The 25904-nt window shown below is 43.4% G+C and overlaps 1 protein-coding gene across 5 annotated transcripts in view; it reads right to left on the reverse strand.

Annotated features, from left to right (window-relative positions):
- The window catches only part of DENND2B (DENN domain containing 2B), a 182077-nt gene that overhangs the window by 4245 nt on the left and 151928 nt on the right, over positions 1-25904 (reverse strand). For all 5 annotated transcript variants that reach the window (XM_030039877.2, XM_030039874.2, XM_030039880.2 and 2 more), the window contains 4 exons: positions 23217-23357; positions 20084-20232; positions 1658-1835; positions 509-550 (listed from right to left, as the gene is read on the reverse strand). In XM_030039877.2, coding sequence (XP_029895737.1) covers positions 509-550; positions 1658-1835; positions 20084-20232; positions 23217-23357 — 510 coding nt within the window. The remainder of the gene's footprint in view (positions 1-508; positions 551-1657; positions 1836-20083; positions 20233-23216; positions 23358-25904) is intronic.

Genomic DNA, 25904 nt, shown 5'->3' on the forward strand with positions numbered 1-25904 from the left:
CCGGCCATATCTTCCAGGGAATCATACAAGAAAATTTACTCATCTAACCTGCAGATTGTTATTTTTGAAATTACTTAGTGCCACATTGCTATCAGGAGATGGTGATCCTTCACCTCCCTGTTTACAAGGCTCCTGCTTTTCCTACCACATTAAACTATTCTTCAACTTTCCTCTCTCACTTAGAAACTTTTCTTTGCAATTTTTGTCCTTTTCACCTCCAACAGTGTAAGTTCTCTTGCTAACATGACGTTATTATCTTTGGATGTTTTCTTTGCACTGTGAATACAGTTCTTTATTTCTTTTGACAGTCACAGCCTCAATCCCCTTTGCATACCTGAGGAGTAGTACTTATTTGCAGGTGAAAGAGAAAATGAGCACTTTTTTTTTTTCCTAATCTCTTTCCCACTGCACAATTCCTGCCAAATATCTCTAATCAAAGAAACCTAATCATACTACAGGAGTAAACAGCTTGCTAGACTGCATGGCAACATTTCGAGCCGTACTTTACCTGTCTGATGAATCGATCAGATCCCAGGTTAACCATCAAAGCCTAAAGAGAAGACAACAATATAGTGAAATATATCTGAAGAGACAGAAAACATTCATTTGTGTCTGCCTCTGCCTTTTAATAGCAAAAGATCATCTGAATGGTCCCAAGCCTCAACATGAATCAAATTCCTACTGTGAAACAACAGGTTGTGTGCTTTATAAAACAAGATGAAGTTTTTCTTTAGAGCTTTAAGTCTAATTTAACATAGTTAGACACAACAGATCTCATACTAGGTTAATATGTAAACAAAAGCTAAAAGGGTTAGGCAGGTCTTTTTTTCTTAAACCTAAGCAAGTTATTGCTAATCATTTTTGTTAATGTGCAGATGAAAAATATTGCAGAGGGGTTTAAAGAAAATGGTGTCATTTGAGGCAGCAGGGCTTCTGAAGGGCAAGGGTGTGAAATAATAATGATAATGAAGCAGCAAAGCTAAGAGACGGAGCTGGGAAGACGTAGGAAAGCAATGTTAGGAAAGTGGGAGGAAAACAGAGCAGAGATTTACATGAGCCAGAGGCACAGAGAGCCTTGAAAGCAAGCACAAGAAAAGAAAATATCATAGAAAAATAACAGGAAGCTAATAGGAGTAAGAGAGAAGCGTGTGCCCTTGAGTATTTTGGTATTTTACTGGAAAGGCTGATGAAGTGCAACCCTCATTTGATTTCCAATATAGTATTAACAAAGTCTTAGAAGTAAAAAAAAAAAGCTTTAAACGTTTTATTTTCTGTGCTGTCTATGGCCTCATGTACAACTTCCATTAGCATTAATAGGTATCATAGCAGATGGCACTTCACGTCTTCCTCTTCTTGTTCCAGGTACAACAAAATCAGAACAAATCAGCATATTTACACTGTACTTACTTGTTGACCAGATTAACATTCACTTCTCTTTGTCAAGGTGCCAGCTATGGGAAGAGGGGCGGAACAAAGAGAAGACTAAACCTACTACTGCAGTTTTACCAAGAGGCAGTTGCCCATGAGAACTAGGCAGAGAAGAAACAAAGAGGCAGATTAAAAATTAAACATGTGAGGATTTATGTGCGAATGGCAGGCCCTCTCCAGGGTGAGGCCAGCTTTACTCCAGGCAAAGAATTCTGGTGCCAGCTCCTACCTCCTCTACAGGCAGCTCCTTCAGTTTGGGCAGGGAGCTGGAGAGCAGTCCCACCAGGAAGGGAGTAGGGCAGCACACGATGTCAATCATGGATGAGGGCAGAACAGGAATGAAGGTGTGCTGCCAGGAGAAGGGGTACAGCAGGGCCACCACGGCGTGCGAGCAGCTGGAGAGGGTGCTGCAGAGAGAGGAACAACCACGTTAGCAGAGGTTCTTCTTTTTCCAGAACACCTGTCACCTGCTGATAAACTCAGCGTGTTAAAATGGAAGTGCCCAAGGGGCTGCCCTTCTATCACTTCTGACTTCAGATGGCCTAGGTGCCCTTCCAGTCCCTTCCACTTCTGTACTGTGCAGTGTGGTAGTTCCTCCCGTGCTCGCCTCTAGGTGACTTGAAACTAAAGGTAAAAACCTAGAAACTATTTGTTTCGTTATAGCAGTCAGGGGATGCTTTGATCTAGAAGACGAGATTTAATGTTCCCAACAGCACTCAATAGCAGCCACTTGGAATGATGCTTAAAATCCAAAAGCAACTTCAGTTCTTAGCAGTTATGACCATGTCAGTAGTAAAAACACATAATACTGATGTTCTTATGTCAAGCACTAATGCACAAACAAGGGAAAATGAGTACGAAAAATAAAATAAATAAAAAAAAATCCTAGAGAAAAACTCTACTAAATCAGATGTAAAAAATCCCAACAATCAATACTTACTCCAAAGGAAATCTAGTAAAAGCACCACATTTTTCAAAGTTTGTATGTTTTTGTGACAACAGCGTATTTTTATTATAATACATTTTAACGGGCTTATTGACCAACTCTAGTGATAAAGGTATTAACCCTGCTCATTACCCTACTCTAAAATACACGTTGGTATCCCCTAAACATTAAGGCTTGATATCATTTGTGGAAAATGTCTTGCATTGTGCTTCCATCTACTGAATCTGATACCCTCTTACAGTCACATGGTTTCCAAATGTTAAAAATAAAGGAACATCATTACCAAGCTAGTTTTAGCATCAGGGAAATAAAGACAAGCTCTCCATTTCAGAGCTTTGATTTTGGACTGAGTTACGACATCTGCTTCTTGCAGGCTGAGGATGACAGAAATTTGGATTTTTACCCAGCCTAGCATGACTGAGCTGATTTTTCTCACAGTGCAGACTTCTGCTGTGCTTAATGTCGCCACAAAGATCTATAAATAACTAATAACTTCAGAGCCGTTACTGCTTGAGAATGCTGGGGAGAAATGCTGATTTCTTCTACTGCAAGCCTTGTTGGAGACTTTAGGTGGCATCAGACCTCCACTGGAATAACCCTCGCAAGCATTTTTAGTTGTGGATTATTCCAAGGCCAGGAGAAAGGTTTCACCTGTTCGTTCCTGTCAGTGATTAACATTTAAGTTTGCTGAATGGGAAAAGCGAGAATTAGGGGACAAAGAGAGAAAAGGTCGGGGAAGAGCAAATGCTTGTGTTTTACTGCAGATAGTCCATTGGGTTGGTTTTACTTGACATTTCCTTTAAGATCTATCAATCACAGCACATTTTTGTAACATATGTTGCCTGACACAGGTTTCTTGTGTTTCTCTAATTTATTTTTTTTTATAGCAGGCCACGGTGCTGCCATTGCCTCATATTTTGGTCTCAAGTGTCTACCATAGCAAGCATAGTGGCACGTTTCAGAAGAGCTGTGGAGCATGGTACAGACCGCCAGCACTTTCTCAAGCTCACTTTAATGACTCTGTGGCATTTTCAACTACTACAAATTCAGTTATCTTAGCTGAGCAACTAAAAAAAGAGCCACGTTAAGCTAAAAGCAGGAAGACAAACATTCTTCTGATATTCAGTTAGTATTTTTTTCCTTTCTATAGAATGCCCTTTAGTAACTTGTTGTTTTACACGCAGTGCTGTGACGTAAATCAGCCCCTGCATCCTCTCATGCGTGCTATTCCCACGCTAGGGGAGGCTTCGGGCTCCGGCCCAGGACACTGGTTTCTCTTCCAGAGATTTCCTGGGAGCTGGCTGGGGCAAGGCAGTGGCTGAATGCGGCGAGCGGCCATGGTGGGGGGTGTCTTGCTGCAGCATCCTGCTCTGCTCCGCTCTGCTCTGCCAGCGTCCTGCGGGTCACACCATCGCCCTTGTCAGCACCTCGGCCTGTGCATTTTAAGGCTCTGCACGCAGGTTTTCAAAACTCAGCCTCTGAAATTCTTTCCCTGTGAGACGTCTCAGGCTGACCCCCATGAAACGCTCGTTCCGAACTTTCAGTCCCCACAATCACCTGCTGCCCTCCCTCCCGGACACTGCTCACGCAGAGGGCAGCGGGAGCGCCAGTTACCAAACTCCTGCTTGTACAAAGTGCCTATGTCTCTTCCATAGCTGGAAAGGTTCATATTTAGGAAGGATACACATCTTTCACTTCAGTGTGAGGTTTTTACATTCCATAAGGTAAAATTCAGAGATGATGGCTGTAAGGAAACCCCCAGTTTAAATCTCTAAAACACGGTTCAGATCCTTTTAAAAGGGTATAATTCATAAGAAGCATGTCTGGTAAATTAAAAAAAAGAAAGCCCTACCCTGGGAAACCAAGTCCGCTCCAGTTTTTCCTTTCAAGATGTGCAACCCACACATTGTCCCACTGTTCTTGTTTATGAGAAGTAAGAAGTAAGGTCAGATGATTTATTTTCTTTAAGGTGTGTGAAGCACACAAAGTAAAGCAACAAAATACTCAAAGAAATGAGATTTTCAAAATATTTTCACTTTTAATAGTCTAGGGCAGTTTTGGTAATCCAGAGAGCTGTTTTTGAGAGTGGGTTTTTTCATTTGGTCTGTGCAGTTTTACAGGAACGCTGCACAATGTTCTAGCTGTCATTCTACTGGAAAACACTTCTTATATTACCCATATGCAGGTAATTTTATACATGGGCACAAGAAACCAAACCATTGCATGAATCACCCACTAACGAGGAGCATAAACCATCACATACTTCAGAGGGGAAGTGCTGCCAGAGTCACGCACAAGTGGGAGACACGCTATGATGATCCCAGGGCTCCGGCCACCCCCCCCACGGCATGGGGCCAGCTGTGCCCAGGGTCCCGGCACCGCACCGGCGTGTGCCTCCCTTCTTCCCTCCAACGCACAGGTAGTGCCGCTGCCCCATGCTGGCAGCACTAGCGCCAGGCTCTCATCCCACCCGGGAGATGCTGGCCTGTGATGCTCTGACTCTGCGGAGCTGCTGCGAGGAACAGGCAGCCTTAAACCCGGGCTTAAATCCAGCACATCTCTCTGCTCTGCCAGCTACAGGCTGTCCTGCAGGCACATGTAACTGTACACGCATAATAAGTCTACTAACAGTAATTGACTGTGAAAAAGTGACTGTGTTTGCAAGTTTTATGGGATAAGGGAATTTTCTTACAGATATGTAAGGCTATTACATAGCCATGCTGAACAGCCTACGCCACTGAACTCATCCCATTAACCTGTACTCGTCCCAATAATTTGCACTCTGCTAAAGCAAAATTAGTGAACAATTTCTAGAAAAACACCCAGTTTCAATTGATTTCAAAACACAGGCAGTCCACCACTTCTCCTTCCAGTTTTTTTTCCATGGTTATCATCTTGTTAAAAATTATTTGGAATTTGCCCAGGTTTTGGTTCTTCCTATGCCTTTTACTCACTAGATTAAAAAAACTTTCAGTGTTTGATCTTCTCCCCGTGAAAGTATTAATATGAGATTATATTCTCTTATTGAGACATTCTTAATCACAAATTTCTCTTGAAGAAGAGATCTTTTATCATGTTACAGACAAAAGATGACAATGCTTCTTTGCCACTCAAAGTTCATTTATATTCCTCTGGGCTATTTTCTTTTCCAAATCATTTTCTCATGATAACACATAGAAAGTTTTCCTTGTTGTGTACTTGGCTGTGGAGACACAAAGCTCAGACTGAGTCAAGGTACAGGAATTTCAGACATTACTGTGACTCAGCTGAATTGTGGAGACTGCTTGTGAACATTGTTTAGGCCCATGTCAAAAGCAAATTAATGTGACTTAACAAGACATTTATGGTCCTTTAGATAGGAGGACGTCTGCTATCAATTTCTGGGTCGGTCAACCAACAAATAACCCCAAGTCTAGGCTATATTAATATCTAATCACAGCACAATTACCATATTCTGAGGAACACACATTGTCCACTGTTGAAGAGTGAATGGACACTGCCCTGGCTGCGGAGAGCACTGCCGATGCAGATGCTAGTGCTGGATGTGTCTGTTTCAGAGGACCATGGCTCATTGCATACTGGAAGTCACCAACTCTCATGAAATATTAAAGTCATATTCAGTTACACATACTACTTACATTGGAAATATTCCACAGATACACTTGATAACTGTCTTTTCTCTATAACAATAGCCAAAAGTCATATTCCTTCTCACTTCCCCCTCTACCACCTACAATTTCTCACGGACCCAAGCGAGCCTCACACACTGAGCATCTCCTAAGTCTAGGACTAAGCCTCTAGCACAGACAACTACTTGCTGGCAGGGCTCCCAGCTCCTACCTTGCTACTCCTGTGCACCTCCACAGTCATTTTGGCGTTTGCATTGAAGGAGGGGAAGGTGAGAATATCCCTTCCCCTTCCTCCTCCTCTCCCAAGGGACAGACAAGCTTACTTAGCCAGGAGAGGAGGGAGGACTACCCCTTACGTGCGGGGCCAAGCCTCACAGCAGCTCCGTCACCCCGGGCTGGTGCCAGCTCTGTGCTATGCTGATGCTCTAGACCATGCACAGGGCTGGGACCGATTGTCAGAATCTGGTCCCTCTGCTTCCTCAGATGGAGAAATGTAGCCAAAAAATGTAAATTCACAAAGAAGTGTTTCCACTGCCTCTGTTTACATTTCCACAACCTTTTCACGTTTCTCATTTCTCCCTGCTGATTTAATTATCTTACTCTGTCCACATTTGCTGAACTCTTTCATCTGCTGTGTTAACGCATACATGCTCCAGCCCACAAGTCTCTGTGACCAAGTTACCTCCCTGACCCACATCTTCTCATCTGCTCCACTTGAGGCTGGAGTCTGGAAGCTCCATCCCTCTCAGGTGTAGTACCTCGACTTAGGTGGGTATTACACACCCACGTGCCTCATCACAGGCCACGACCGTGCTTTTCTGTCATAGCTCCTACCCTTGTGCCATTGATGAACTGCGTAGCAAAAACAGACGCCTGACACTTCCCTCCTACGCCCTTCATGCCTCCCCAGATCCTGGATTAACTCCAGTCTCTGACAGGGAGAGAGAGAAGTCTGCGACAACTCTGCAAGATAAAATGGTCTGAGAGGTTTGCAGAGGACTCCGTAAAAGTCTCTGGGGAAAGGGTACAGGGCCAAGGATTCAGCCCATCTCCCCTCCAACACACACAGACTGCAGAGGCAGAGGGGAAGGACAAAGCAGAAAGCTTGAAAAGCATCAAGTAAAGAGAAAATGGAAGTAAAAATAGTAGCAGACTGCTACAGTTTGGGTGGGAGATGGAGTGCATGTAGCACTGCTGTTACTGTGCAGGCAGTAATTTGGAGCAGAACTGTGCTGTGCCAGATACAATACACACCTAAGCTCTGAAAAAACAAAGGTTTCTCTGGGTGCATAAGAATAAATAATAGCAGTACTTTTATTCAGGTGAATAAGAGTAAGTAATAGCATCAGCGACAAGATATAAATGAAAATGTATCGTAAGCGACAGTCTCCATACTCCAGCTGTCTCGTTGTAATTGGCTCCTGCAGCATTCCTGCAGGAGGTCAGCTTTTAAAGCAAGCCCTCGGGGATCCCCGGGTTGTTGAAAGATCTGGCTGACAACTGGGAGATGTTACCGCTTTCTCCCTGCTCCATAATGTGGGTGCTCGGCTCCAGTACCCCCCCCCGACCCCCAGTAACCCCCGACCCCCAGTAACCCCCGACCCCCAGGCACTCTTCTTCTGAGGCTGTGTGCCCCCAGAGCCCCCCAGATCAATGGCTTGTGTTTCACTCCCAGGGCTGCTGTGCTGTGAGGACATGTGTTTCATTAACCCAGATACCACCAACTACTCACCAAATAGGGCAGGGAGGAATAAAATGAGAATTCAAGAAAGTCTTTGATACAATGGCGCAGGACCTCTCCAGTTTTCTAGCCAGTGTAAAAGTGTCAGACACGACAGTGTTTCTTCCTACGCAAAATTACTGCTGATTGTTTCTCTGTTACCACTCTAGGAGGTTTAAAAGCAAAAAAATCTTCAATTCCTCTCTTTTGACTCAAACCAAAGAAATGACATGTTTTTCTAGCTTTTTAGCAAGAATAAATTGTTTGCACTAAGCAGCACCTTCCTTTCCACTGTAGCCCTGGGCTACACAGAGAAATGGGAGAGGAAGATCACCTTTATCCTGCAGGGAGCCCTAGGGAACGGAAGAGAAGGAAAGAAAGGAAGGGAAGGGAGGAAGCTGAATTAAATACAAAGGGGTAAAAATAAGACCTGGGAGGCAGAACTGGGCGGGGGGGGACGACAAAATGAGCCTGGCGAGCAGGTGAAAAGGAAAGATGAACTGAGGGCAAAGAGGCTGGGATGCAAAACTAAGGGACAAGACAGTGACTGGCTGGGCTAACGGCACAAGGACCAGGGAAAACAATGTAATATGAACATGGATAAAGCTCTGTCATGCACATGCGGCCAAATTATTAGGTGCCTGTGAAACTTGTTCCTCCCTGCTGCTATAGTCAGGTGGAAGGACTGGGAGACTGTCTGATGCCAATTACCCATCCTCATTCGGTAGCAGAGATGCTGAGAGGGACTGCAGCTGCAGGATGGAAGGTCAGACACCAGCATAGCTGAAGGTGTGTGACAGAGGCTCAAAGCCTGCTCGTGGTACAGAAGCAAATCAAATATAACAGCGCTCGTACACTTCAGCCACTTCTGTACGGCTTCCCCCTTGCCCCACTATGCACAGCCTGCTGATAAGCAGACAGACACAAAAGCACAGTTTCTACCAGGAATAATTTTCAAACTGAAAAGACAAGTTTCCTCCACAACGGTTATATTTACCTGTATGCAAGAGACAGAAGATTATGATCAAAACAAACACCAGAATTTGTAATAAATAATAAAGTAATTTATCTGGACACTGATACAAAAATTATTTCTAATAATTACAGAGCAGCAGGAATTATAGTCAGTTCATGCCTGGCTTCGGCAATTAAAACAAAGCACGAGGGGACAGGCAAAATACTGGTTTAGGCTTTAATTCAGCAAAGTATTTCAGCACAAGTTTCAGCCTTAATTTACTTTCATTGTGCTGAAATACTTTGCCGAAATGAAGCCTCAAAGACCTTTTCTTTTTCCACTTCTATTTTAATCAGATCAGCCCTCAAGTACACACACAAGACATGATAGCCGCTTTTGAACCGTGAGTACCCTGACTGCTGTGGAAGAGTGCTGTCTGAATGGCTGTAAAGTCAGCCCCTCTCATCAGCAAGGCATGTTTCAGCTTCTGAAATTTGAATAATTTTTTACCTTTCTAGAAGCCCTTCGGGGTAAAGCAAACTACAGAGAATCCTTCAAGCATTATAAGGTGGTTTTGAAGTAGAGACTGTAATTTTTGAAGCTATTAAATAATTTTAATTTAATTTTAATATATTATTAATATATTTATTAAGTTTTAATAATGTAATTTAATTTTTAATTAAATAATTAGATTCAACCTCCTGGATTGAGAATTCCCTGTGGCAGAATCCTTCTGTAAAGGGCCTACCTCTGTGTAGGGGTACACAGGGAGGAGGACTCGCCTGCTGCTGCCAAGGCACCTCTCCTCACCTGACCTTCAGGTAAATCTGTGAAAATCCGGGTAGCTGCAGGAAGTTCAGGATGGAGTGGTTGCATACGTGACTCGAAAGAGGGTTCTGAACTTTGAATTTCCTGTTACTAAATTTGACCTTTCTCTAGAATAATCAGTGAGATGTTTAAAATCAAAGTAGTGGGTGCCTATTACATGGAAAATTGAGTGAGTTTAGGCTGTAAAAGCCAGAGTAATATTTTGTATTGTGATTTATCTTTTAAAGCAAACACATAAGTGAGAGGTAAACTAAGAATCACGACATGAGGTACTTAGTAGTTGGCCTAAAGTATGCAGCTAATACTGTATCTCTGATCAATACCCCACATCCTTCTTTTCAGGAAATATAGACAAATCTGTGTGTGCGTATTTTAGGTTACTTTTTCTCTTGATGTCAGGGGAGACCTGCCAATAGAAAGCTCTGCTCCTAGTGTCTAAATAAAATAGGGAATTCCCTAGTGTAAATGTGATCATGAGGGGAACACCTATAATTCATGTGAAGATCATGGTGAGCCAAGTCTGTTCGGGCCACGCTAATGCAGCAGCCAGTTCTGAACATTACATAATGATTACACACACTACAACAAATACTACTGCAGTCAATCTCTGCAACTGGGTAAAGAGCTCTCTAAAGCACAAGTGAGAGATCTCCCCTGCCTGTTACGGACTGTAACATATGTTACGCAGTCTTAGCAGTGAGCTAACGACTCAGTCCAGAAGCTGATGAAAATCCCTCACTGTGCACAGGAGCTTGACAAGGGAAAAATATTATTCAAGACACGAACGTTTCCCGAGGGGGTGACTGCTGCAGCAAACCAGGAGCACTGCTATCGCACTGTGCCCGTCAGCCTCCCAGGATCCATCCACTGCTTCCTCGCCTCCGGAGCCAGGCTTGCCCCCACGCGGCAAGCAGCAGCCTGATGCAAAAGTGAGAACCTAACTGTGCTTTTGCCAGGGGTGAAAGGCAGAGTCAAGTCACAGTGGCTCCCCTAATTTGAATGCTGACATGTTCGCTGCAAGTGACCTTTGTGATACCTCGTGGAGTGCAAGCAAGGCCTCAGCGATAACACTGGCAGGGAGAAGGGGGCACAGACTGATGAGGAAATGCATATTTTCCACATCACATCAGCCCAATTATCAGTTATCGTCCTTTGCAAAATCTTTTTAACTATGCTTACAACCCAAAGAGTGTAGCTACTTAACCCTCACATGGCTAAAATGGTGTTATTCCCCCCCCCCCCCCGCCCTGTGAAATCAAGCCAAACCTAAACCTTGTTTTGCAAGAAATGAGTCACACTTCAGGTCTTATCTGGTGCTTTCTACAATGCAGTGTGAGAAGGGCCAAGCTTATAAAATGCTCACAAAGGAATCACAGTACAGCCTCACCTGCCTGGCAAAAGCAGTGCTGCAATTCCTTATCAGTGGGGCACCCAGTGACGCAGTTACTTTTGGGACACACTCCAGTGACTACTGAAGAAGTTACAGACAGCTCAGCACCAGTTCCTCTGTGCTACTGATGATTCCAGGTAGAAAATTTTTTATGATAAACACAGTGGTTACAGTCAACAGCTTAAGGAATGAGCAGCTACATTACAATGCTGTGGTACAGCCGGGAGGCAAAGTCAGGAACAGTCAGCACGCGGTAGCTGTCTACCTTGCTGGGATGATGTCTCCTAGCTAAACAGAGATGGACTGAAATATGATGTGCTCTCGGGCATTTTCAATGTTTTATAATTACACAACTCATTAGGGGATATTATCAAAGAAGTAAGTGCAGGTTTCGTTTTGACTATACAGGAGGCTTTCCTTTTGTTTTTCACCCAAATATTGGAAGACAGATATTTTACGCAAAATTTCCAAAAGTTATCATAACTTTACACAAATTAGTAAATTATTTTACTTCATTAAGAGCTGTGTTTTCAGAATGCAGCTCCCACCTTCCTGAAAAACCCGAGTGGCAGACAGTCTAAGGTCCCACAGATAACCTGCAAAGGACAACCCTGGCTCATGGCACAGATCAAGGTTGCATCACATGGAGCTGAGAGCTGCAGACCAGAGAATGCAATGCCTGGAGATCTCTCTCTCAGAGCATAGCTTTGAAGTACTTAATTTAAAAGAAAGCAGAGAAAAGTTGATTAAAGGGGAGCGTGGTTTTAATGAAGACATTATTTTTTGCTCCCGTAATACTTGTGCATAAGAGAGGCACATGAAAGCCCCCGGAGAAAGAGACATGCAAAGTGCCCTTCAGAACGAGGATTTGGCTTTTCAAGCAACTCGCATTCAACCATACTTTCCAAAAAGCTCAAGCAAATAGGATTTTTGGCAAAAAGTCATTGCTTTGACACATCAGCCACCTGCCCAAGCTTTGTCAGGTGGTTACAAGAAAAAAACCCAACATTTGAAAGTAGAAAATTATCCTTAGTGCCCACAGAGTTATCCAGTCCCTTCCTGCAGGACAGTTTCTCAGCATAAATCCATAACAAAAGTGGTTCTGGCCCAGGTGCTCCAGAGAGTGTTAACTACTTGTTCTTTCCACACTGGGACCTTTGCTCCCACCAGTCCTTGTTAATGTTCACCCTGGTGGTTTCAGATTTGCAGGCAATCATTGCACTATTAACAACATGACAGCTGTAAGGTAGGATGAAGAATTTTTCTAGGTAGTAACAAAGGAGGAGAAGAACAATCCCAACCCCCTAATCCTTCTCATTCAGAAGCTGAAAAGAGGGAATCTGTCTAAATCCCCTTGCAGAGGAGCTGGAGGCCGAGTTGGGAAAATGTTGCAATTTACTGCCATATGGTTATTGTGCCAATAAGCAATCCAAATGAGAATTACCAAAGAACATGGTCGTCTTCTTATCCCATTCCCTTTCATGTTGAAGGGGAAGGGAGAGAGAATTTTGTTGCACAAATCATAAGTGGCAAAATGATGAAGTTTTCCCACTGTAGAGTGTTGGCCAAAGCCAAAGGGCAGGAGGAAAAGAGGAAAAGGAAAATCGTACAAACTCTACCCTTCTTGTGACATGGCATATTAAAAATGCCATCAAAGTTTACTGCATATTAAAGATGTCACTATTTGCTTTTCACTCAGACTGCAGAATCTGAAACAAGCCAGAGACTTAGAAAGGTCATTTTGTTTCTTAGGCTGTCTCTTCTGCCTGACACACATTTTCTTACTGTCCACATACAGCATTTTTGTTGGCATCAGTCATCACACAATCCGAGTGCCAGAGAAATGTAATCCAAGTGGTACAAAATGTAAGTATCTCTTGAGAGGGGGGAATAAAGTGCAAAATTTCTCTCAAAAATCTTGAGAGACAGCTCTGCTAGTTACCTTAAGCCACCAATTTCACATCACATTGAACACTTTCAATTCTAGCATTTAGACTGTAAGACAAGGCACTCAGCATCTTGCAGGACTGGGCTGCATACAAACATCCTACTCAAAGAAAATTACTAGCTATATTTGGTAGGAAAGAAAGAAGCAGAATATCAAGAAATTGCAGCAACATCAGGCCAAATAATCACATACGTTACAGAAGGTTTAAGGGTTTTTTAAGTATATATGTTTCTACTTTGCGATGCTTCATAGTGCAAGCAGACTGAGAAAAACCAAAGTGTCACAAAAGGAAAGCGATTGCAGGGTAAGTAACAGAGACTCAGACAGACTCTAGAGGATGCTTCTTTTATAAAAGATGAAGGGAGCTGCAAGCTGTTGTCCCTTAGGTAAAGCAGGGGTGGTCTGTGGGCTCTAAATCACTCTTCAGTAAGGGCTGACCTGGCTCTCACTGGAGGAAATGGAAAATCTAGTTACTTACATGAGAAATAGGTGTTTTTGCTGTAGAATAAATTCTGCCTACTAGGCATGATTACATATTGGATTATTATACAAGGGGTCATTCCTTCCACTGCACAAACTAGTGGAAGAAATATTCTAGCTTATGTTCAGCACGTCAGACGAGACAAGCACAATAATCCTGACAGTATTAAGAAAGCACTTCAAGATCTTTGGATAAAAAAGTACCAGAAGAAATGTTGGCCATCCATACTTCTCCTGGGTTTAGACATAAGATCTGGGAGCTATTACACATTCCACAGGTACAGCAGCTTGCATCTCTAACTATCTCCTTCTTCAATGCACAGCTGATAACTAAAAGAAGTTTTCCCTGAGACAAAGAACTGGAATTCTAGCTCAATATAGGGCTGTGCCAGATGTGACCAAGAGAAGACATAGTTGTGTAGTTGTGTTGCTGTAGCCACTGCTCAGAAATGGTACAGACCAGTTAGAGACTGGCAACAGTAAATTCTCCCTCACAAGCTGGTTTCTGGCATGTGTTTGTTGTCAAATTTCTCTCACCTTTTTTTTGTGGGAGGTTTTTGTGACAGGGGAAAGTAAAGGAAATCTTTATTACTGGCCAAAGCTCACTGTCTGTTTACTGAGCACACTCTCTCTCTTTGTCCTAACACACGCATTTTCACCTTTTAACCTGCAGGTTGGCAGATTTTATACAAGTGTTACGATATGACAGACTACTGGAGAGGAGCATTCCCAGGCAGCAGGTGAGCCTGGTCAGGCCTATCACTGCTGTGATTAGTTTGTAAGAATTATAAGAATTACATTAGTTTGTAAGAATATAACTTTTGTTAATTAAAAATAAGGAAATAGGGAATGAGCTTTCACTTTACTAATCTGCCCAAAAGTTTAGCTACTCTTGCTTTTCCACTTGACCTTGCTGCAGGGCTGAAGAACAATAGTTTACTCGTACTACTAAAACACTGCCACTTATCTCCTATTTAAACTTGCTTATTTTAACTTGAGCTACAAGATCATGCTATGATTTTGTCTGCTAGATTAAAGGATCCCTAATACTGTTTTTCTAGGTAGGCACTGAGAGATGGGGACCAGGCTGCCTCTCAACTGCTAACTGTGCTGCTTTCTAGCATGGCCTCACGACTCCCAAAACAACAGATTGAAATATGAGGACAAGTGTCAATGCTCCCCGAACCTCCCGGGCGTAACACAGACAGCCCTAAACTGTCTCTGTCTGTGAGATTAGGGAAATGCCGTTGTTTGTTCCGAAAGCTTTTGCCCTTGAATACAAGTACACTCTGCTCCCCTTTTGCTCCACAAAGTTAACAGGGACATGCCTGCGGGATGACTTCCCCCAGTATTTACATATTTATGCTTCTGTCCTGTATTAGTCAGTGTTTCTGTCTGGAGCCCATAACCTTTGGTCAGGTCTGGGATCTGCCTGGACTTTCTACAGTTGTGTTGGAAGACAGATCCCTCCTGGCAGTCCAAGTACTCTGGGGAGGGGTAGGGATGTTTTTGTCCTTAACAGGATAAAGGGTTTTTATCCTTAATAGGATAAAGTCTTCCCACCTCATAGGTGCCTAGCTTGTGCGTGCAAAAGCACCTCTTGACTTCACGGGGCGAGCGCTGCAGAGGAGGTTCAGGGCCTGCAGCACACCAGGTGGCAGAGTGCTGGTCTGGGTTGGGCCAGGGGATGTGTGCTGGCAGAGAGGCAGAGAAACACGGAGGGAAAAAAACTCTCCTTGGGAAGACAAAGTCACCTGTGGCCATCCCTAAGGGAGGAAGACACTGATATGCAGGAGCTTTAGCTGCACTGAAGTTCGCTGTCATCCAACATCGCCTCAGCCTCGTTCCCTCAGATCTCCCTTGCGCGCAGGTAAAAACTTGTGGGTTTATTCACAAATTTGCAATGTCTCATGACATATTGTAAATTCAGCTGGCTCACACCTAAGGATGGTGCATGATAGACACCTTTCAGTGGCAACACCATCCTGAAGTGTGCCCATCCCAATGCTCCTGCCCACCACCAGCTCCAGCACCCTGCTCTGCCCCTCTCACAGCACAGGAGCTCCTGGTGTGACCTGGCCGAGGGGCTCATCTGGTTTGAAGAACCTCTTCAAAATGAGTGATTCCTACTGTGGCTGGGCTGGCACAGCCTCCTGGGTGAGGGAGAGCGTGGCGCAGGGCAGGAGCAAACAAGGGGAGCGGGAGACAGGACTTCCTGAGCTGGCACTGCCACTTAGAGAAACGCCTGGCCCACCTTCGCCTTGGTGTACATTTCCAAGTTCACCTGTATGGTTTAGGAACATAAACCCCATTGCTGTCAACAGAGACTTTTTTTCTTGAGGCCCATGCTCCTGCTTCGCTAAGATGTAGCTGAAATATCGCATATAAAAACAAAATTCACAACAATGAAAAGTTATTTTGCCTTTTATAAGAGCAGGGACTCTGTAGAAGCCTTTCACAGCCCCTAAAGCTTCAGAAAGGCCACTGAAAATATTCTAGGATTTAGATCCACAACAAAAGACAAGCCTCATCCAAACACTTGCACTGACTCTGACTGGCATTGGACTGGACCCACGTGTGAAATGTAAGCAAAATATGCTCAGAGTCCTTCACAATATAGTGGATTATAGCAAGAGTGGTTTTTATTTATAAAAAATGGGGTTATAACAAAGGGACATTGAGATGACCAAGGCCTTCCTTACCCCCCCCCCCCCCCCCCAAACATTTAGGGGAAAAGGCAAAGAGACTGTTCTCACATGCATGGACACATCACCTCCTCAGCAAACATGTCCACAGATTTGTTTCCCCAGCATAAAACTAAAACAAGCAGACAAATATTTTGCTTCCAGTGTTTGCTTTCTATTTATTTTCTGTTGCTACCTTTGTGCCTGCAGCAACACCAATGTTCCCCGAGCCCCAGAACCCACTGATTTTGCATCTGCTGCCTAGCCTTTCAAACCTCAGAGGACTACACTAGAGCAGCTCTCCCTTTGCAGCTGGCAGTCATGGGATTGCTTCAGAGTTGGGGTGAACAGGCAGAATGCCGGGAACATAAATAGGGGCTCCCAGCTGGGACAGGGATTGGAACTGGAATGGAACTGGAGATGGTTCTCAGTTGTGCTTTCAGCAGATGTTTAAGGAACTGGAGCTTTAAGTTACCTCTTTACGAGTTGTTATTATTCTTCCAAATTTCTCTATTGTTATCTCTGTTTCTCTGTTGTCTTCTTGACTGTTCATGGAAAGCAAAATACTGAAAGGTCACTGGCAGGTTCAAATTCATTTTTGAAGGTGAGCAAATAGCCACAGGGATTTATTCACCCAATTTCAAGCAGAAAAAATATATAAGCAAATTACTGGGACCCCCCCCCAAACCTAACTGCACATGTCTAACCAAGGCAACCTCACAGTCCTGTCATTCAAAACTTTACTATTGTTTCCTCATCGCTGGTAGCATCACTTTCTGTGTTGAAAAATGGCAACCTCTTCTGTGCAAAGATCAAGGACTATAAATTTTCACATTCTGGGCACTATAAGAACCATAACTAACCATTTATTGAATGAATCTCACTTCACTAGGCATGACTTTCCCAAACCTGTATAATGTGTGAAATCATTTATTGCTTGGAGACCTGTTAAACAGGCAGCCACAAAACTCCATTGCATCTCATTGTTTGATGCCTAAACCTCAACATCATTTATTTCTAAGCTATTTTGTGGGTACATGCAGAAATCAAACCCTTGTAAAATCTTTTTAATTTCCTGCTCTCGTTCTTTGGGCCCACAGACTGGACCTGCAAGATATTTCACTTCTTTTTTTTTCCACATTACTGGTAAACTCCTTCAGTTTCAGCTGTGATGCCCATAAACAAAATTCACGTCAGACAAGGCAAAGGTTCCAAGACAGACAGTTATTAGCTCAAAGCCAGAGTGTTTCATTTTAGACTTCATCCCCATTTAAACCATGAAAACCTCAGTAAGTATTGAATTTAAATCCACTGTCACTTTCTCCAGGCCTTTGTCAAAGGACTCATTATTAGTTTCTATTTTACAGTACCTCCTAGATCCCCATGTTGAGAGGGGCCACACTGTATCAAGTAGAGCTGCGTGCACACACAGAGCAACAAGCAGTCTCTGTCCTGGAGCGTTTAGGTTCCCAGACCAGAAGAAAGATAAGAAAGAGGAGTTACATTTCCAGCCTGTGTCACACAGCAGGTCGGAGGGTTCAGAAGGAGAGCTCAGGATTCACGAGTCTTAATCCAGGGCCTTATCTACCACATCAGATTTTGTCATACTCTTTTTAAACAAAACAAAGTATATGTATATAATAAAGGGTACATGCGGATATACTAAAGTATATGAAAGGTTTTGTCAGTATATGAAAGGTTTTGTAAGAAAGGTTCTGTCCCTTTTTACAAGAGCAACCACAAAACCTCATAAGCCTCTTGGATCCATCTGTATCCTCTCCTTTCTCAAAGTGCGTGCTAATGGCCCCTGATCCCATGGCTCGCTCTCACAACAGAAACAACAGTTCGCTGGAGAACAGTTTTTGCAGGAAAGCGCAATGTTTGGATATGTGTTTACTGAAAGGGATCTTTATCATTTTTGGTTCCTGTTGGTCCTGGTGTCCTATTTGTGTGTGCCAAAAGGGAGAGCAGCAGCACTTTGCCTGTAAGCAGGACTCTCTTATCCTCTACTCTGAGGCCTGTAGGACTAGGCAGCTGTCAGGAGAAAGGTAATTGCACGGCCAAGCCTGAGCTACTAGCTTCCAGTCAGGCTTGCAATGTGTATAAAACCCTGGTTGCCTGATGAAATCCTCACTTACCATGAGCCCTCAGCATCAGCAACATGACTGTTTTCCAAGCCAAGCTGCCTTAAGCCTGTCAAAGTAGGTTTAATTGTTGCATCTTTTCTCTGAACAGTGCCCAGAAGCATTATATGACATTGGCAAGGCCAGCTGTCCCAGAGAAACGCTCCAGGGAATGGTTGCTTTCTGCCCCAGCCCTCATGGCTGAGGATGTCTCCTGCAGCAAGTCATCCCTGCAGTACTGTGCCCATGGTCCACAGATCAAGGCTCAGGATGCTTTGCCAAGCCAGGACAATACTACAAAGGAGTAACTGGGAATTCCAAAGCAGAGCAGCAGTTGGCAGCTGCACGGCACAGCCCTCATTTTCTCTGTACCGTTTCTGTGATTTTCCACTCAAATCATTGTGCCATTTGAAGGAACGCAGACCTGTGTCATTCTGAGTTACAGTCAGACTTGTGGGTGCCACTAATTCTGCTAAATGAACGGTAAAATAGAAACAGACAGAACGATGTAATTAAGCATGCTGTAGAAAAAGAGTCAGAAGGAACACACCGGCGGTATTTTCAAAAGCCATCTGTCCCAATATTCGTGGCGTCACTCCCATATCTACCGAAGTACTGCAGAAACCCTGGACTAGCTACACAATTCTCGCCAGGAGTTTATGTGAAATTAAGTCATCCCAAATGCTCATTCAAACTAAGGGTTACTGACAAGGGAAGGGATGAAATAAAATGTTCCTGTTGTTCTAGACAACAAAAAAGACTGCTAAGGAAGTAACTTTATAACCTGAGAAGGGTCTGCAGCTTTAAGAAATTCTCCCCTAAAGGTTGTAAAGCTTTTACTATGCAAAGTATTTTTGCTATTATATACACTGGCGGCCACTAAGTGCAGCTATTATTTCTGGCGGTCATTCAGAGAAGGTCGGCGCTGATAAAATGTTTAACAGAGTTTGTTTGGGTAGATCCATCTGTGTTTTTAACCACCCATACAGTCTTTTCTGTCCTTTTAAAAGATGCTGGATGTTCCTGAGTCTCATAAATTATGGTCTTTATTTTTATTTGCCATCTTTTATTATTTATCATGCCACAACAAAGAACATCTTCTTTACAATGTCCATGCTTTTCTATATGGATTACACAAACATCTAAAAAAGTGATGATTCTTTGCTGTGGGGCAGGGGTGCAGCCTACACAGAGCTCCCATTTCCTTGGTAAAGGCCATATGGAGTTGTGACCTGTCACTCTCACTCCTTATATCTTGGGGTCAGTTCATGCCTCAGAGGAGCCAAGGAGGGGAGATTGCCATCAGAGGGCAGGGAAGTAAGAGGTATGTTGAAAGCATGTAGCAAGGAGTCCAAGATGGAGCTTCGGAAAGGAAATGTTTTCAGGTTCATGTGAGCACCAGGCAAAATATTATGACTAGTTGGGATGGACCACAATAGCATTCTTAACACTCCCACCGGATGGGTTTTGTAGTGCAGGATTTGAAACAGCCCCATTAAAAACTCTCTGTACTGCATGGAGCAAACCAGGTGAACTCTCAGCACCCCACTTCCCTGCCTGGCTGCACTGCATGGCTGGGAGGTGAAGCACCTCTGTGACAATCTCTGCTACTGTTTATGAGTTCTGTGTTCCAAAACCTGAAATGAAATATTGCTAGGACTCTACTGCTTCAAAAGGCTGTGCAAACATTTGCTGACTATGAAGCAGGTGAGTATTTGTATCGCCGTTTTACAGATGGGTAAGTAAGACAGAACAAGTGGCTTGTAGCTAGTGACCACTAGCGAATGTGTGCCCCACCTGATGCAAATAACTTCCATTGATGTAAAAATTATTTAGATCCTACAGTGAGAGGATCCTCACATCTGACATCCATTCTGGACATTTCATAAAGCTTTTTGTATCCAGATATAGTACTGTCCTGAACGTGTGGTTCAGGTCCCTTTGCCACTTACCTGAGCTTATCTGCTACAAAAATCACACGACGCTCCAAGAGGAGAGAAGCAAAGATCCTGATGATCTGACGAACACTGAGGCACTTGAAAAGGCATTCAAAGTCCACGTGTTCCAGGCGCGAGTCCATGGGCCGCCGCAGCTCAATGACCTGAACACATCCAACAAACATCAGTCAGCATCGCTGGTCAGGACTGACAGCGCCAGGGGCACCTGGCACCCCGGCCCAGGCCCTCCAGCTCTGCTCCGCGCTTTCCTGTTGAGGGGACACAGAGAACGACCCCCATCCTCTTTTGCAAACTGAGGCTGGAGGCACAGCACTGCAGCGAAATGGCGAATTACACAATTCACTATCAAGTCATTCTTCTTCCCAGAATACAGTTATGCGCATTAAATCTGCTGTCATTTCCGAGGGAAGCATAATTCTGCCTTCTGAACGCCCTGTCAGAAATTTAAAGCTTGGCTGAGGCAACAGTATGAAGCAAGTAACAAACTGGAAACACTGGAGCCGGAAGCTTACGGGGTTAAAACAGCCATAAACACAAGGTAAATTTTGTTATAAACTTGGCTAGCAATTCAAATTCACATCTAGATAGGAGCCAGGGACTGAACTTCAAGGCCGGGCAAAATTTAAACCCAATTTACTCCATTTTCACTCTTCTATGATGCATAATTCACTAGATAATGTTTAAAACCTTTTTTGTCATAAAGATATGTACATATATATACTTAACTGGGGAGTCAGGACAAGGTCTTAGACGGTGACTTGTGACATCCCTCTAAAGTCTAATTTTCATACTTCATCCATGACCTCAGGCCCTCTCCTTCTTTTTCTCAAATGCCTTTTGCTTGATTCCTTTATTACATCTTCCTTCTACTCTGCAACTGACATGTTCAGATGTGGAACTTGAAGGCAGAGGACAGAAAAAAGAAGAGGGAAAAATAACATGAAGAAGAGAGTAACAGAGGGAGAAAAATATGAAGTGCAAGACAGCAAATGATGAACTACTGAGGAATCTGAGGAAACAGAAGGGAAAGGGGAAAAGTTGGCCAACTTGAAGCTGTGTTGAAATCTCTGAAGATATATTAACAGGAACACATCTATATCTTCTTCTTTCCATATGTCCAAAAATCACCATCACTTTATTGCTTTAGACCACTTTTATGTTTTCATGCACATGACACCACATTCCACGAGCATACTGTATTGGGTTTAAACTGGAGTAGCCCTTACAAAATTCCTCACAAACACAGTTTAAGGACATGATCAAGATCACAGGATACTGGAAACAAAACCAGTTCATACCAGTTTAGCTGTAATATTGTTTGTGATCAGTAACACAGGACTGTAAAAAGAACGTCACTGTTAGAAGAGCATTTGTGTACAGATTTGCTTTTTTTTTTTAAGCCTGAAATACAGAAACACTATGGTGCCAGAGCATTAGATACCCATCACTCAGCTGTTGCCCCAAAGAGCAGTAAGAATCAAATTGTGGAGCGATGGTGTACCATGAATACCTCCTCGGGAAATGCTGCCTGCCTACCTCTTTCTCCTATTCAGTAAAGGTGTCCACTTCCATTCCTTAGCATTGGGATTGCAAGCTCAGATCACGTTTATGTGCCAAATCATGAGGAGCTGGTTTTACTGCAAAACTTCCAACACTAAAATCTTGCCGCGGGGTAGGATGCAATGCAAGTTACAGCAGCTTTTACAAATGCCATGGATGTTTTCTGTTGCCTGGCAAAGCCTTCTGCTTCAGTCTACTCATCACAAAGAAATATACTGTCTACTTCCCAATTAATCATCATCTTTGTTTAGGCCAGAGGAGCCACAATGGAAGGACAAGATTCTGTTCCTAATTAAGCCAGTGCATTCCATTTAAATAACAAGTTTGTACTAGCATAACAGAGAGCAAAGCTCAGCCAGAAGAGAGTTGTTTGTTTGTTTGGAATTGCCTCAATGTTTTTCTCTGGGAGAGTTCAGAAGCTTGAGCAGAGGATAGAGAAGTTGCAGATCCGTGGTTCCCAGATATATTCACATCAAAAAAGCATTAACAGATCTTACCACTGTTACACCAGTTTTCCCTTGCTTCTCCAGAAGAAAACACTTGTGATTTAAACATGCATTGCAAGTCACTTATACAAGGAACTCTTTACATTTCATACCAAGTGACATTACAGGCCCACTCCACTGAAGTCAGTGGCATTACACTTGGAGAAAATATGATTTAATGTAAAAATAGTATTAGCACTGTAAAACTAACCCTAAGGAGAGTAAAATAACCCTAGAGGGGAATTTTTTTCCTGCTTTCACTAACTGGGCCAAATTCTATTCCTATCTGCAGTAATGTATTTCCTCTATATGCTTGCCCATTTGAGTGGAGCTACTGTAAACCTACATAAGGACATACAGAGAGCAGAATTTGACACAGCGAGTGGCTAGCAAGCCTCAAGTTACAAAAAACTTTTTAAGCAAGGCACCAATATTGCCATTTTCTAGGAAGGTGTATGTTGTATAATGCTAGGCTTCCAGCTACTTGAGTCCGTAATAAAAGGAAATGAAATCTATTATATGTGTGTGCACATATGCACAAAAACTTTTATATGACATGCTTTTCCAAACATAGACTATTTCTTTGAGGGCCAGTTAAAGGGTATTTATTGCCAAAAAGAGCCATTTAAATACTGCTGGTCACTCCTCCCACCAAGGCCAGGACCAGCAGGAATGAAGTTTGCAATAACAACCAGCTGCTGAACTGTTCAAGTACAGTCAGCATGGGAAACTTAACACTTGCTTGTTATCACTGTGATAAGGCTCAGCAACACTGTAGTCTGTTAACTACACTAGGCCAGGCATACTAGGACATTTGTGTTGTTTGTGGGGTTTTTTTAAACACAACTTATTAATAAACATAAAATAACAAATACATAACAATAAATTGGTTTATAATCATCAATGGGAACTAGCATTAGCATATCAACACTGGTGCAGCTCCTGCACTGCTCATTTTGAGGGTGTGCCACCTCACATGCCTTGCAGTATCCATATGTCTGCTCTTGTTTTTCTTTTGCTGTTTGATATTGGAGTGGTGAGGGGGGATGCTTTGCCTTTTAATGTTTGCAGTTGCTTTTTACCTCGTTTCCAGCTCCAGGCAGAAAGGTTTTGACTTTGATTGTCTTTCCAGGTGCAGGAAAAGGAGATTCCATCAGACTCCTCATAAATGGATAAACCAAGGCAGCAGATATTCCCCTTCTCCTTTCAACCTCATCCAGGATCTGATCCATTAGTAAGACATAAGAGAGAAAGAGACAGAACATGTCAGCACCACATACACTTTTGAAGCATCTTTGGACCCACATGTGCCTAAACACATGGTGGCAGATCTAAGTTTAATTCTCCTCTGCCATGCGTTTCTTCACTACTGTTAAACCCATGGGATTCGATCATACTCTAAAAGTAAGTTTTCCAGTTACAAAATGGAGCTTGTTTGTGGATGCAGTTAACACAGAGACAACTAAGAAAAACAAATCTGGAAAGGAGAAAGAAGAGTCAGCATGGCAAAAGGGATCTATATTGTTGGGATTTTGCCTGAACAACAGGGTGAGCTGAAGGAGAGAAGGATCAAGATAAATCCCACGATCACAGGCCAGGTCAGCATCACGTCTCAGTGGTACATCTTGAAGTTTGTATTAAGGAGAAACACTTTCTTTTACCCTGGGCATCTCTTCCATTTCAACTGAGAGGGCAGGAAAAAGCCAGACCAGCAAGAAAAGCAACCCTGCCACACTTTGATACCAGCAGAGGTCCACCAGGAAAGAGCTCCTGGAGGAGTCCTGGCCGTGGCGGCAGCAGTCACATCACAGTCTGTGCTGAGCTGGAGCCAGCCGCGAGCAGCCTCGTGAGGCATGCCCAGCTGTTTACACTGGGTGCCTGCATTAAGGTCATTTTCTGTTTGACATGACACAGAGCAGGCAATCTAGTTTTGAAGTAAGCAGATGGAACTTCTTACAGATAGAGAGGACTATTATTTTCTTCTCTCTTTGGTCACATGGGCCAACATAAATTAGATCACAGCTAAGTTTTCCCACATTAGACAGACCATATAGATGATAAACCTAAAGAAGATGAGAAAGCAACCTTCAAAGCAATTAGTGGTTTGACCTGAAATGGTGATCTTTTAACCACCACTCAAGAGCAAAAAGCCATACAAGAGTTAGTGGGTCTGAGCCAGGCATTTTCCCTTGTTTCTCTTGGAAATGCTTTTCACTGAAACAGAACATTAAAAGATACTTAAGCACAAGCTGGTGACTTACAATGATAGCTAGTGACACCAAATGCCAACAGAGGCATTCACTGGTGCATAGTTCCCCCTTCCTCCTTGCAACATAGTAAAGACCTAACCAAAGCAAGGCTGACACTATATACATAGCTTGCATTCCAGTCCATGGAAGTGGCAGATAACCATAAATGAAGACACTAATTTCATTCTTGATGTAATTTGCAGCACAACAACTATCCTCACCAAACAAAGCCAGCTGCCCAAATGGGAAGTAGTAATGAACCAAGGCTATGCCCCGCATCCCTTAGTGCTCCTGCACACTGCCAGCACGCAGTTGTAACGTCCCCAACACATATCTCCTTTTCTGCAGTCACTATTCAACGCTTTATGTTGCTGGAGTTGGGGGCCATGTGTGTGGCATATCCCTGTCCCAACAACCTTCACAACACAAATTAAAAGGAGCGTTTAAACCGAATAAAAGTTGAACAGAGATCTCAGGAGATAAAATAGTCAAAAACATCTGTTGAAACCATGACCAAATGAACTGGCTGGCAGTAAAGACATCTGTGGTTCTCAAGTCTGCCTCAGCAGTAGGTATTAGAACTGTGAGCATAAAAGGCTTTGAATAAGATGAAAATAATGCAGGCTATCAGAAACAGGATGATAAACACTTTAAAACAGAGGACTCCTTTTACTTTTCTGATAAACAATATCCAAGGTTTAATATCTTGTGGTCTTTCATCACTCACATTTTTCTGTAAAGACAACTGTTCCTCGTTTTGACTATTTTGGCAAAGTGCACCATCATGATCATTTTCCTCTCACTGGACAACCCAGGTTCCTCTTACTAGGCTGGAAAAAGAGACCGTCTCACTTTTCAAGAACTTTTGTCTCCATCCACACCACACCTGTCTTCAAAACCAACAGGGATGCTAAGGTTCAAACTCTTCCTCCTTCATTTAACAGCTGTTTCGTCCAAACCCTTTCCAAACGCGGTGCTTGGAGTGTGTGCTAAAGAGCTGTGCTAAATCCAGCCCAGGGCTGGAGTCAACCCCGCGTGCTGCCAAAGCCCCTGCTCCCACCCTGGCGCCGGTACCCTCAGGAGGTGACCAGCCCTCTGTAGGACAGTACTGCTGTGGCCAGACCCCAGTGCGGATGGGGTCCTTTTGCGGCCCAGCCCCTCCATGAGCCCAGTGGTTGAAAAAGAGCACAGGTGTGTTACAGCCCCATTCAGGGCCCAATATGCAATTGAGTGGGAGCCTGCCTTCCTGCGCAGACCAAGAATTTGAGGCCCATGTGGCCATGACCTGCCTGCCACAATGCCTGGGAACAGCCCGTGCTGAAGCCAGGGAAATTACATTCACCCATCAGCCTTGGGTTCACTTTGGCTAGATGATCAGACACTTTTTTTTCAAGTTACAGATTGAACTGAGAAAAAAGATTATTTGCAGTTTTGCTGCAATGACCTTCCTTGTCTGACTTTATAGCTCAGCTGCAGTGATACTTGGTTGTAAGGAGGATACTTACTTTTTTTTTTTTTTAA

This window comes from Aquila chrysaetos, chromosome 16, assembly GCF_900496995.4.
Source record: "Aquila chrysaetos chrysaetos chromosome 16, bAquChr1.4, whole genome shotgun sequence".
NCBI lineage: Eukaryota > Metazoa > Chordata > Aves > Accipitriformes > Accipitridae > Aquila > Aquila chrysaetos.